Source organism: Arvicola amphibius, chromosome 14 (genome assembly GCF_903992535.2).
Source record: "Arvicola amphibius chromosome 14, mArvAmp1.2, whole genome shotgun sequence".
NCBI lineage: Eukaryota > Metazoa > Chordata > Mammalia > Rodentia > Cricetidae > Arvicola > Arvicola amphibius.
Window position 1 is genome coordinate 25,899,877 of NC_052060.1, and position 14,161 is coordinate 25,914,037.

At 43.2% G+C, this 14,161-nt stretch overlaps 1 protein-coding gene across 2 annotated transcripts in view; it reads right to left on the bottom strand.

Moving 5' to 3' along the window:
• Positions 1-14,161, bottom strand: part of Cdc14a (cell division cycle 14A) — a 145,756-nt gene that overhangs the window by 77,177 nt on the left and 54,418 nt on the right. For both annotated transcript variants that reach the window (XM_038311184.1, XM_038311183.1), the window contains exon 5: positions 13,281-13,360. In XM_038311184.1, coding sequence (XP_038167112.1) covers positions 13,281-13,360 — 80 coding nt within the window. The remainder of the gene's footprint in view (positions 1-13,280; positions 13,361-14,161) is intronic.

Consider the following 14,161-nt stretch of genomic DNA (forward strand, 5'->3'; position numbering starts at 1 on the left):
CTGATAGTGTCTACAGACCCCTTCTTCATTGTAGTGTTTTTAGTACATATGACTAACAGGAAGGGGACTCAATTAAATTTAAGCCAAGTTAACCAAAATATAAAGCCAGAATATGCAACACTTTGATGAGTGCACAGTAGGGGATGTGGCAGTGTGAGCATGCTTGCCCAGCACAGAGAAGCTCCCTGGCCACCCCCACCATGCTCGGATTTGGTAACCTCTTTAATTTTCAAGACAGTATAAGTACAGATACTATCTTAAGATAGATCAGCAATGTGATAACGTGTCTGCCTGTGATTTCTACTGTGACCGCCACACTGCTGATTCCACTCTAGCTACCATCCAACATTAGCAGTCGACAATGATCTCAGAAACTAGGAGAGTAAAGCTGAAAATACAAGGTTTTTCTCATCCTGATTCACTGACTCTGAATTCTCTTGGGAAATCTAGGTTTAAAGGTGCTGCTTTAAGTGTTTTCGAGTTTAACTGGGGAGACAGTTCAGGTGAGAAATTGCTTGCTCAGTAAGTTTGAGAACCTGCACTGGATTCCCAGAATCTATATTTTGTTTGTTTGTTTGTTTGTTTGTTTTGCTTTGTTTTGTTTTATTTTAAGCCTGGTGTGGTATGGTGGTGCACTTGTATTCCCAGCACCAGGGAGACAGAGACAGGGCCCAGGAGAGCCTCACCTCTTTTGAAAGCTGCAAGCCAGCGAGAGAGAGTTCCTGTCTCAAAAACATGTGGGCATACTCATACACAAGCAGTGCACACACGCACGTGTGCACATAGAAGAGAGAGACTCGGAGGTCCTTACACCCCGAGTCCATCCCTCCCCCTAGACGCACTTGAACAGGTATATAAACATGAGGTACTGGAGGAAGCACCTGGCCCAGGCTGCCTGAATGCCTGCAGAGAATGTTGATATTCCCATGACATCTCCTATACCCGCACAGCCCCACTACTACAAGTGACTGACAAGCAAGCGCTGGTGACTCAGTGGGAGGAAAGTTCACATGCCATGGACAGGGTTGGTGCACCACGCTGCTTTCACTGAAGGCTAAAATGACAAAAGGTTCACAAAGTGAAGTAGAATAAGGGAAGGAAATACCAAGTCTATCCTCCGTCCCAGGACAGACGACAAGCCTTGAGAGCCTACTGTGCTGAGTGGCTTAGACGCAGTCATGCATAGAGCCCCATGACCATTAGCTAACACCCACAGGATCTTAAATCCTGTCCCCAGACTGGGCAAGAGGGAGGGGGCTTATTAGGGACATCTGGCTCATACACAGTTGCAGGGGAGTTAACAGGACAGAGACGGCCAAAGCAAACACACACAAAAACAAATGCCAGGGAAGGTAGAACACAGACCCGTGCATCTACCATGTCCTGTTGACTCTGGCTAAAGGCTTCCTTTTGCCAAAATCAAGCCAGACAGGGATGGTGGGGAGGGGTGCACAGTCTTTAAACTGGATATCAGGTAGATAAATAGGAAATAAATTGGAAGACCAAGAAAAACGAATACTAAGTAATTAATAGAAAAATTCTGGCAGAGCTGGAGAAGTGGTCACACTGGGTCCTTCCTGAGGTGAGCTCAAAAGAATTGATTCAAACGGGATTTGAAAGTTCACTGAAGAAGTTGAAAGATTTTACTCCACAGGAGCAATGTTACATCCCATCAAAGAAAGCAACCCGACCTGTGGGTATTCATCACCCTCAGAACAGTAAAACAGTAAGAGCTGTTTGTAAACAGAGCAGATGCCCTTGAAAGCCACCAAGACACCTGCCCAATGCAACCTGCAGAGTTGGAAGAGCCCGTGCCAACCATGTTTTTTAACCTGTGTTATAAAACAAAAAAGGACTTCAGGAGCTTGGGAAATAACGGGCTCTGATGAAAAGTCCCTTCCTGCTCTTGAGTCATTACTCAAGGATTTGGATTCTCTTTTTCCTTTCCATAAGACTCCCCTCCACAACAAAATTAAAATACTTTTAGGCCTCTGTCATCTTTGACAAAGAGCCAGTCATGCAAAACTTGCTCGATTCCATATGGTTCTTCAGCTACCACCTTGTCTGACTCTCTCCCTTAAAAATGAGATCACTGAAGACCATCTTCATCTTTCTAATGATGTTTAGTGTGCGCACAGAACGATCCTGTCGCCATCCAGTCCAGAATGTTAATGCCACACCCAGAAGAAACTATCTGTCTGCAGCCACTCCTCTCCCAACCCCTTGGCAACCACTCATCTACTGTGACTCTGGATTTACTTGCTCGCTCTCAATCCTCAGAACATTCTGGAAGCATCATCTCAGCAAGAAGAGATGATGCTTCTTTCTCCTTTTTATACTCTCTTCTCAGGACCCCGGGCTTTCGTTCTACTTCTCTGTCATTACTCCCGAACCCCGCTTGCAAAGCTATCCTTTACAGTCTCTAGAGGAAGGCCTGAGCAAGCGCCAACCCAGGTCCCAACTCCTGTCGCTGCAGACCCCCTGTCTAGACTTTATGTGCAACAGTATTACCTGGGTGGCTCCTTAAAAACAGACAGACAGGACACGGGGAGCTTCTGTATCAGCAGGTCTAAAGGCCTGAGGCCCTGCATTTCTAGAGCTCTCAGCTGGTGCTGATGCTGCAGGCAGGAGGGGACACCCTCCTGACTCAGAATCATCTCTGCAGTGGCCCTCAAATCTCTCTCTCTCTCTCTAGTACACCATCTAGGAACTCCAAAAGAGTACAGCAGCCAGGTGCTGGGACATGTGCCTGGAATCCCAGGACCTGGGAACTGAGGCAGAAGGTTTTCTATGAGTTTGAGGCCAGCCTAAAATAAATAGCAAGATCTCATCTTAACAAAAATAAAAAAAAAATCTACCTAAAAATTTTTTTTGGAAAATATTATAATCATCTTTCCATTTAGGTGCCTTAAATTCACTACGTAAGAAGAAAATCTCTTGGACTGGGAATATAGCACTGTTAGTAGAATTCTCGTCTAAAATGCACAAGTCCTAGATTGGATCCAAAGCACTTAATAAAGTTGTGCACGGTAGGGAACAACTGAAATTCAAGGTCATTCTTAGCTACACAACAGCTTCAGCTTGAAGAAAAGGGGAGAGAGGGAAAGAGGGGGAGGGAGAGAGAGAGAGACAGAGAGAGACAGAGAGAAAAATCTTGAATCTTTCCACTACCCAAAATCACTAGCAACAACTAGTCTTCTGGTATTGTAGGTAAAAACAAAATGAAATAACACAACTCCCACCATCTGTCAAGTTCTGACCCCTTTTTTAACTTGCATCCCTGTCTCTTGGGGTCGCCAGAAAGCATTCTATTCCCAGTTCTAGTGACTTAACTATTCCTAGACATTCTCACCAGTTTTCTTCACTAAAACTGGGGTGTTTCTTAAAAGCACATCTCCTTCCTGACCTCCTGATTGTCCCTCAGGGTAAAGCTGAAATCCTCAACAGGACCATAGCCCCGTGATGGATGCCCTCGCCTGCCTCTCAGCATCCTTTCTCCTGGTCCACTCACTGTGGCCTTCCCTCCGCAGTTCAAATCTGGCCACTCATGGCTCTCCATAGAACCTTTGCCTTTGCTGGTGTCTGTGCCTTCTCCTCACCTCTACTCAGGGTATCTCCGTATACCTTCTTCTCGCCTCTGTACTAGGAGGCCGCTTGTTCGTTCGTTCCCTGCTGCTCAGCCCCAAAACAATCCCACAGAAACCATATTATTTGCAATACTGTTTGGCCAATAGCTTAAGCGTATTTCTGGATAAATCATATCTTCAATTAACCCATCTCCATTAATCTGCATATCACCATGAGGCTGTGGTTTACCGGGTAAAGTTCCAGCATCTGTCTCCAGTGGGGCTACGTGGCTTCTCTCTGACTCTGCCTTCTTTCTCCCAGCATTCAGTTTAGTTTTCCCTGCCTAGCTAAGTTCTGCCTTGCTATAGGCCAAGGCAGTTTCTTTATTCATTAAGCAATAAAAGCAACACATAGACAGGAGGACCTGCCACACCACATGTCTACTGAGGGTATCTCGGTATACCTTCTTCTTGTCTCTACTTAGGGTACCTTCTGACCTCAGCTCAAAGATCATGGCTCTCTGGGAGGTCTCCAACCCTACCTTGACCTAGATCTGGTTTCTAGACTTCTATCCTTTACACTTGGATGTAATTACAATTTAAAATTGTCTCCTGGTATGCTTATTTTTTTTTTTTTTTTTTGCTTTTTTCGAGACAGAGTTTCTTCTGTAGCTTTTGTAGACTATCCCGGAACTAGCTCTTGTAGCCCAGGTTAGCCTCGAACTCACAGAGATCCACCTGCCTCTGCCTCCCAAGTGCTGGGATTAAAGGCGTGCGCCACCGCTGCCCGGTTCTGGTATGCTTATTTTGACTCTTGACTTCTGTGTCTATAATAGTATTGGAACTATACACTTATTGTTCATCAATGTCACCTTAGCACCTGGTATAAAATAGGTAATAAATAAAGGTCTCTAATTACATGCTCAAATTAGACAAAGAAGCTTGGGAGCTCATCGAGAAAACGGTCTATAATATTTTAGGATTCCTTTTGCTAACTCAAGTAGCCTACAGCTTCATTTATCAGTAGCAAGAACAAACTTCTTTGCATTAATTTCAAATCCTTCCTGTCTATTCATGGTCATTATCTTCTGTCTTCTCTATCAATGAGTACTGATTGACAAAGCCAAAATGTGTTCATGTGTGAGTGTTATCTCTTACATGCGTGTGCACATGTGCCACGGTGCACACATGAAAGTCAGAGGATAACTTTTCCTTTCACCACGTAGGTCCCCAGAGACCTGACCCAGTCACCAGGTCCAGCAGAAGGTGCATCACGCACCAAGCCACCCCACCAGCCCGTCCTTTAACGTCCGATTGCAACCTATCTCAATTTAGACTCGACAGATTCCGAGTGTTCAGGAGCACATAGCGAACAGTGCAGCCCTAGACTTGAGAACTGGAAACTACTGTGTCTATACTGTATGACCTTATATTATTATATAATCCCCGAGAACACTATTGTGTCTATATTGTATGACCCTATATTATATCATCCCTGAGAACTGGACACTATTGTGTCTATAGTGTATGACCCTATATTACATAATCCCTAAGAACTGGACACTATTTTGTCTATAGTGTATGACCCTATATTACATAATCCCTGAGAACTGGACACTATTTTGTCTATCTTACATGATATCATAATACTACATTATATCTGAGAACTTCCAACCTCTGAGCAGATGGGTTGCATATGAGTAAGAGCTTCAGGGAATGACAGACTGGACTGCTTATGGCTTTTAGATCAACAAGATAAAAATAACTTGTGGAGACAACAAAGCTGCCCCTGAAAGAACAAAGCCAAATAACCTCATGAGGGCAGGTTCCAAAGCTGTTTCCAACCTGAAGTAAGAGGTGAAACAGTCTCCTACTTTTCAGACTTAACATCTGATTTCGGGCAAATCACTTGGCTCATCTAAAGAAACAGAAATAAATGAGAACTTGGTTCCAATTCACAACTTAAAAAGTCACAGCAAACAAGCAAGACAGACCTGTGCAGAACTAGCTACAGCACCAGAAGACAGTCACAGAGCTCTGCTCTGTACCTCTCATCAACTGTTGACTGACACCCACTTAACAATACAGATTTTCTCTCCTCTCTCTCTCTCTCTCTCTCTCTCTCTCTCTCTCTTTCTCTCTCTCTCCCTCTCTCTCTCTCTCTCTCTCTCTGTGTGTGTGTGTGTGTGTGTGTATACATATGTTTGGAGGCCAGATATCAATATTGGGTGTCTTTCATTATTGCTCTCATTTGTTTTCATTATTAATTTGTATTTACGTTTTATGTGTAAGAATATTTTGTCTGCATGTGTGTATGCCACATACATTCCTGGTGTCCTAAGAAGTCAGAAGAGGGCCTTTGGGTCCCCTAGAACTGGAGTGATAGATGGCCATGAGCATGAAGACACATGGAATTGAACCAGGGTCCTCTGCATGAGCAAAGAGTGCTGTTAACTGATGAGCCATTTCTCCAGCTCTCTACAGCTTATTTTTTAATAATTTATTTTTTATGTTTTGAGTGTTTTGCTTACATGTATTTCTATGCATGTGTGTGCCTGGTGCCCAAAGACATCAGAGGAGAGCATTGGATATCATGGAACTGGAATTATGAATGGATGTGGAGCACAGTGTGGGTGCTGGGAATCAAACCCAGGTCCTCTGCAAGAACAAAAAATGCTCTTAACCACTGAGCCAACTCTCCAGCCCCATATTTTACCCATATTACTTCCTTTTACCCATATTACTGACTGGCAGCAAGCACTGGAATCTGCCCATGCCCTCCCTCCATTCCTGCACCCCCCAGCACTGAGGTTATAAACACACATGTGGGTTCTGGGGATCATAACTCTGATCCTCATCCCTGCACAATATAAATTCTTTACCCACTAAGCCATCTCATCAGCCCACAACTTTTCCTTAAAAATAAAAATAATGTTAATCCCAGCACTCAGGAGGTAGAGGTAGGTGGATCTCAGTGAGTTCAAGGCCAGCCTTACCTACCAAGTGAGTTCCAGAACAGCCAAGACTGTTACACAGAGAAACCGTGTCTTGAAAAAAAATTAAATTAAATTAAATAAATTTTAAATTAAAATAAAAGATAATGGGAAATTGTCATAAAGGCAAGCGGTTACAGTCCCTTATCATTCAGGTGTTAAGATGAACAACCGAAGCTTCTAGGCACAGAGAGAACACAAAAGTTTGGTACCAATATCTGAACCCACAAAAAATAGTAATAGAAAAAAAAAAATTCTGAACCAACAACTTTCATAACACAAATCACTGCCATATGATTGGAGGGGTGATGATGAGAGAGAGAGAGAGAGAGAGAGAGAGAGAGAGAGAGAGAGAGAGAGAGAGAGAGAGAGCGCACTGGATCTCACCTCCCTGTGAGTTTAAGGAGTCATAAAACTTTAGGTTGTTTCTGGTCTCAGGCTCTGTAAATGGTTTTTAACTGTCATTTTATTAAGAAGAAAAAGGTGGTAAGAGTCTGTTTTTCATGGCTACCCAAGTTCCAGAAAACATTGCATAGCTGTTCAGAACAGACTAAGCAGGCTAGACGGTGATGCCAACTGTTGTCCACCTCACTGAATTCTTCTCCAATGCTAAGCACCCAAAACAACAATTTATAAAAGATCCATGCAGTCCTTGGACAAACCCCAAAGACTACCAAAAAGCAAAAGAACATTTTAGTCAAATGCAATGGTATGCACCTTTAATCTCAGACTCTGGAGGTAGCGACAAAAGGCAAAAGGAGCTCTCTGAGTTCAAGGCCAGCCTAGTCTACAGAGCTAGTTCCAAGACAGTCAGGACTAAATTGTCCAAAAAAACAAGCAAACAAAACCATCACAAAACACATTTTTGTTTCCACATTTTGGCAACTCAAAAGAAATTGTGTGTGTGTGTGTGTGTATGTGTGTGTGTGTGAGATAAGGAATTGTTACCCTTTGAAGTAAAAGGTTAATTACTAAACAAACTTTGACAAAAAGTCATGATGCCATATTTAAGCTGGCAGGTATCTGGTATGTTTAATGTGAGGAGATATGCTTTAGAATCACCAGCATCTACCAACATGTTTGCTTTGCTTCAGAAGAAGGTATCCTTGTGCCAAGTTCTAAGTGGCTGACCCTTCTGAGCCTTTGTTAAAAGAACTGCAGGTTCTGGCATGCCCAATAGATCTACAATAATTGCTTTTGAGATCTCCCATTAAGGTTCAGCCTCATAGCTCAGCAACCAAGTCATCACAAAGGGTCATCCGCAAACACAACAAACACCTCCCTGAACACAAACACTAGGAGTCCATTTGCAGAATAAGTGGCATTAAAGGATTGTCAGTGGGAGGTTTAGAGTCTGGCTAAGAAAGACTGATCTCAGGATGTTCTGGGAGAAAGCTTGGCTAGCCCTGTTCATAGCGCATAAAAATGTCACTATTTGAAAAGCCACTTTTATTTCCCAGACTCTTGGGAAACGGCACAAAAACAGTTCTACAAAACCATAGCAAATTATTCTGATCCCAAGGGATCATTTTTTTCCACCCAGGTGTGAATCAGGAAACCTGCCTTAGAATGTTCCAGAGAGTAGTTCTGCCTCATGTTAATCGGGAGGGAATCTGGTTAATCGGGTTGGAAACTTTCGGGTTAAACAGATGAATTCATCATTCAACATCCATCAACTCTTTTAAATAGGAATATGCTTTACAAATTCCCATGAGAGAAGTTCTGATTTTTGATCGCTCCGTTTGGGCTTCATTTCCTCTATCATCCGAGAGCATTTCTCTAAGTAGCCACAAGTTCACACATTAGGGTCACACGGAAAGCATTCTGAGGCCAATACCCAGATCTCAGCTGGCGTCAACGGCATCAGAACTTCCGGTAGTGGAACCTGAGTGTCGATACCATCATAAAACTTCTGAAGTACTCTGACAAGTTGGAGTACTCGTGACTCTGGGAACACCGACCTAACAGCCAGAGACTCCAGACTCTTCGGCAAGCTTGGGGGTGGGGATGCTAGGGTCGGAGGAGTCGGGAGGGGCATGGCATACAAATGTTATTGCTGGACTTACCCAGAACTCTCAAAGACAAAATAACACACTGACAGCTAGAGAGAGGCAGGCCATCTGACTCCCTCTTCACCTGGCAATCTTTTCCTTACTGTGCTTCCCGAATAAGTCTTTAAAACTAAGTCCCTGGGTCTCATTTTCTGAATGACTTTATTCCCCTTATTTTTTTTCTTTTTCTTTCTTTTTTGTTTTATTGTTGTTCAGTTTGGTTTGGCTTGGTTTGATTCAGTTTTGCTTGGTTTGGTTTGGTTTTGTTGGTTGGTTAGTTGGTTGGTTGGTTGGTTGTTGGTTGGTTGGTTAGTTGGTTTGGTTTGGTTTTTAAAGACAGGGTTTCTCTGGGTAGCCCTGGGCTATCCTAGAACACAAATTGACTTTGGCACATTTAAGAATGATCACAAACAAACAAAAATAAAAAACCTTACCAAATTCTGATTTAAAAATTCCAAAGACCCAAGGAAGCAGCACAGTTGGTAAGGTGCTTGCCGTGTAGCCAAGACCTGAGTTTGAGCATCAGAACCCACATTAAAGAAAAATGCCAGGCATAATTCTATATGCATGTTTGGGGTTTGGTTTGGTTTGGTTTGGTTTGGTTTTGGCTGCTGCTGATGGTGTTTTGGAACAATTTTGGTGAGACTTTAAAGATTTTCTTTTCTATTTGTGATATTTTTTGTTATTGTAAAGGAAATTTTTCATACATTATATTCTGATTATGGCTTCTTCTCTCCCAACCCCTCCCAGATATGCTTGTAATCAAAGTATGGGGGGACAGAGACAGGTGGATTCCTGGGGCTCACAAGCCAGCACATTTAGCCTGTTTGACACATTTCAGGCCAGTGAGAAACCCTGACTCAAAGAACTGGCAGACAGCACCTGAAGACAGCACAGCTCCACTGACGTGTACCTGCATACATAGGAATGCACACACATATGCACACATGCATGTGTAAATCTCAAGAGTATGCAATTTAGTCAATATTTCATGTAAAACTTGAAGCTTTCACAATTGCATGAGTATCTAAAAGTGCAAATCTGACAACCAATAACACTGACTAGCCACAAAAACAATTCACTAAGGACAGGGGTCTTGCGGGTCTTTAGAAAAGAAGCAAATAATCTGACTTTATAAAATGCTTGACCAACGGTGTAGACTCAGCTTGGGGCATACTGAAAAGGAGAAGCCACAACCAAACTCATCCGGGCTTGCCAAGGCAAACTCTGCTGGCTCTGCCCCCAGAACTGTAAGTCCCTTGTTCCCACAAAGGCCAGCTGCCAAGCCGGTCCTGCGGACAGACAGACTCAAAGGAAGAAAATAACCCTTCCCTCCAGTTTTCAGCCACAGTCGCTCTTGATAAACACATTGGCCATTCTTAGTACAAGAGAAAGAACAATTTCCAACACAATCGCCTTAACGTTCAGGAGAGCACCCCAAGAATGACCAAACAGTAAAGCAACCAGTGTCACTTCTAAAGGGCCACAGCGCACCAGGGATGACCAACAGTCATGAAAGACAAACACACTTGAGTCCGTCAAGAAGTGGTAAACGATGCACAACTCGTTCTTCTGAACTTGTCTCATTTTCAGGGACTTTGTGTGAGTCTGCGTGTCAGTGTGGTCCTATGTGAGTGCACTGGGGGGCACGTTTGCACGATTATGTGTGTGTGAGTGTACATGAAGGTACGTGCAGAACCAGTTCCCAGGGGCTGGCCATCTTGTTTAGTTGAGGTCCCACCTGTCCCTGCCTCCCTAGCGCTAGGATTACAAGTGCGTGCCACGCAGCTAGCTTTTTCCTGCAGGTTCTGGGCACCAACCTCCAGTCCTCATGCTTGTCCTGCAAACACTCTGACAATTTAGCTGTCTGCCCCAGGCCTTTAGGGAAAGGTCAGTCAGGTTCATAGAATGCTACAATTATAAAGTTAAGCTGTGACTTCAAATAGAAAAAGATATAGATCAATTATTTTATTTTAATAATGCACTGATACCAAACATTACAAACCTCATATGATTTAGTACTCTACTAAACATGATGTAATTTTTGAAAACTTATTTTAAAGTACCCAAAAATCAACCCTTGGGCTCTTGGGCCCAGTTTTCATCCAAGCATGAAAGGCACCCTATGGGGCTATCTTAGATCTCACCTCTGTTCGTCAATTCCAAAGCCAAATCTTTATCCTCGGTGTTCCCATATGAACTCTAACAGGACATTAGCATTATTTCCTATGCATATTTATTTATATACACTCTACTGGATTGCTCCAGATTGGTAACCAGTCCTAACTGTCTTTAGATCCCTAGGGCTTCCATGGTTGGCATGGGGAAAATATATATATATATTGTGTGTGTATGTGTGTGTGTGTGTATTCTCTTGCAACACAAATAGGAAAACATCAATTTCCACTCTCATCCATGCAAACAAATAATTGTAAGAAGTTTGCTTCCATGGTTTGTGTAGTACTGTGATGTATAAAATGTACTAGAGAATTACAGGCAAGAGGACTGTCAACATTTTAGGCGGGAAATAGGGTTTCATAGAACTGCCAGCTCAAGTAAATGTAGGCTAAATGAACAAATTTTGCAGAAGAGCGTTATTTAAGTTCACAGTAGCCAAAAAAAAAAAAAAAACCTCTTTTATTAGGAATAGTGAGAATATACAGTTCAAATGGTAGTGATGGCTAGAATGAGAAATATCTTCTCTAGGCTTGCGCATTTGAAATACTTAGCCCCAGCTAGAGGAGCTATTTGGACAGCTTTAGGTGGTGTGGGTAGCTAGAGGAAGTGTGTCACTGGGGATGGGCCCTTATGTTTAAAGGCCACCTGCCTCACCCACCCAGCAGTCTCTGCTTGGGCTTGAGGTTTAAGATGTGAACCCTCTGCTGCTAGCTGCTCTGCCCACTGCCCGTTGCCCACTGTCCACTGCGTGCACTCTGCCATGACGGCTGTTATCCCTCTGTGATCCGAAGGTCAAATAAGCCCTTCCATCTCGAAGTCTCATTTACGGTGTCTTATCACAGCAGTAGAAAATAAAACTCATATGTACGGGAACTCAGACATTTCAGGGAAGAGCACAGACAAATATGACAACCACACCTTCAACATGCTATCAAAACAGCCCGTTTTAGAAAAAAAAAATGTAAGCAATAAAAAAAATTACATTTTAATGGATAACTAGGGTGGGGTGGGGGTGGAGAGATGGCTCAGCAGTCCTATAGCACGCAGTGTCCTAGAGAGAACCCAAGTTCAATTCCCAACCCCCATATCAAATGGTTCACAACCATCTATAACTCCAGCTCCGAGGCAGCCGATGCCCTCGGCCTCCACTAACACTGGCACTGGCATTAGCGCTCACGTGCACGTACCCACACACACAGCACACATTCATACCCACACACAGACACACGATTTTTAAAAAGAAATCTTTAAGTGGAGAAATGCTAACAGCAGTTACATAATAGCGACAACTGAAGACTGTCTAGACAAGGAAGATAAAAGTATAACATAAAATAAAAAAAGGGTAAAAAGTCTTGCGAATGCCATAACCTAGACAGTAATGAAGCCAAGGCCACAGCGGGTACCCAGAAAGGTCTGAAGAGGTCTGTGAGAACATTCCATGGCCTCAGGCAGTCTCTAACTAGAAACAACTCACTTCCTAGCGTGGGGAGGGGGAGGGCCATGGGTGGCTTCTTTTGTCCAACCCAGAAGAGCAACAGCATCCTTTCATCTGAACACCTCACGCTCTCCGCTCTCCGAATAAACCACATGGCGCGCTGTCTGCGTCACACACACAGTGTGCAAAGAGGCTCAACTTAGAGACACAGTTTAGTGTAAACATAACTTTCTGAGTTATCAGGAAAACACAACTTGGAGTTACAGTCAAGGTCAAAATTCTAGTAAGACATAATAGCCTTAGCCAAGGAACCAGCACCTTTGCAGGCCTAAAAGGTCCTCTTCTCATAATGATGACTGTTTTGTCCTGATGCCCAACAGCGCAGTAAAACTCTCTACAGTAGCTTTAGCTTCTTAAAACACACCTGAAATGATGTGAATGAAAAGCCACAATGGGAAGGACAGGAAATGACCTGCAGATCTGACTGTAGGAGAGTGATTAGAATCTCTCTTGTACATTACACAGCCATGAGACAGACTGAGGAAACTTTCCATCTCCCAACACACACTAACATAGTCTTCTTCTCCAGAGCTGAAATGAAGGAGAACTTTCCTGAAGATGGGTGTAATAAACAGAGGATCAGGTCGCTGAACGTAGTTGTGGGTCCAGCGTCTATCAGTGGCCCTGCCAGGCAGCCAGAGCTCAATCAATGCTTGTGCAGTGAAAGACTGGCTGGTTAAACCTGCAATGTAATTACTGAAATCTAATTAGCTCATAAATCAGGACCTCTGCACTTCAAGCACTTTGTCAAAATAAAAAATATTCCAAGGGCCGGGAAAAATGTCTAAAAAGAAAAAGCCATGCATTTTTCTTCCTGGTTGGAGGGAGGAGCCTAAAAAAAAAATAATAATTATCCTCAGAACGTAGAGGAGGAAAGAAGTTCTCGTTTCAGGTCAGACAGCATCATAGTCACAACGGTTAGACAGTTGCAAGACCCCGTACCCTTACTCTAAGAAATGGCCGTGCCAAGTGTAGCCCAAGGCGGCAGCAGCTGTACCTGAATGGAAGATAAGGTGGGTTTGAGCCAGACAGGAGGGCTCTGTAGGCTTCTTCTGGTGTCTTCTTTAAGTAGATGACCTAAGACAGACAAACAATAAATAAGATTTAGAGCACTAAACAAAACTAATTTAACTACTCCACAAGTTTCTATTTGTTTCTTCCACTTGAGGTCCCAAGCCATGGCGAAGCTGTTGCTCTCTTATGTGTTTTAGATTTTTATTTTCGTTATTCTGTTCTCTGGTTTTATTTTGGTTTTGAGTTGGGGTTTCAATTTGTAGCTCCGTGGCCTGAAACTAACTACACAGACCAACCTGACCTCAAACTCACGGTGGACCTTCTGGCTCTCCATTCCAAATGCTAAGATTACAGGTATATACAGGTATATACCTCTATGCCTGGCCTGCTGCTGCTAAGATTACAGGTATATACAGGTATATGCCTCTATGCCTGGCCTGCTGCTGCTAAGATTACAAGTATACGCACATCTGGTTCTCTATTGAATACTGGTACAATATTAGACAAAATATTAGAAAATAATAGACAAAAAATTATATCTAGTAGCTGGGGAGATGGTTCAGTCATTAAAGAACCCACCAAGATAGATAGATAGATAGATAGATAGATAGATAGATAGATAGATAGATAGATAGACAGACAGATAGATAAGCCGGGTGTGCTGATGTGTGCTTATAATCCCAGTACTAAGGGGCAGAGATGGGCAGATGCCTGGGGCTTTCTAGCCAGCCAGCCTATCTTAACCTACTTACTTAGCAACTTCCAGCACCAGAGTCTCCAGGAAGAACAGCAGCAGAGGTATGACACCTGAGGCTGTCATCTGGCCTCACACGCATGTATACATATATGTCTACTCACAGAGAC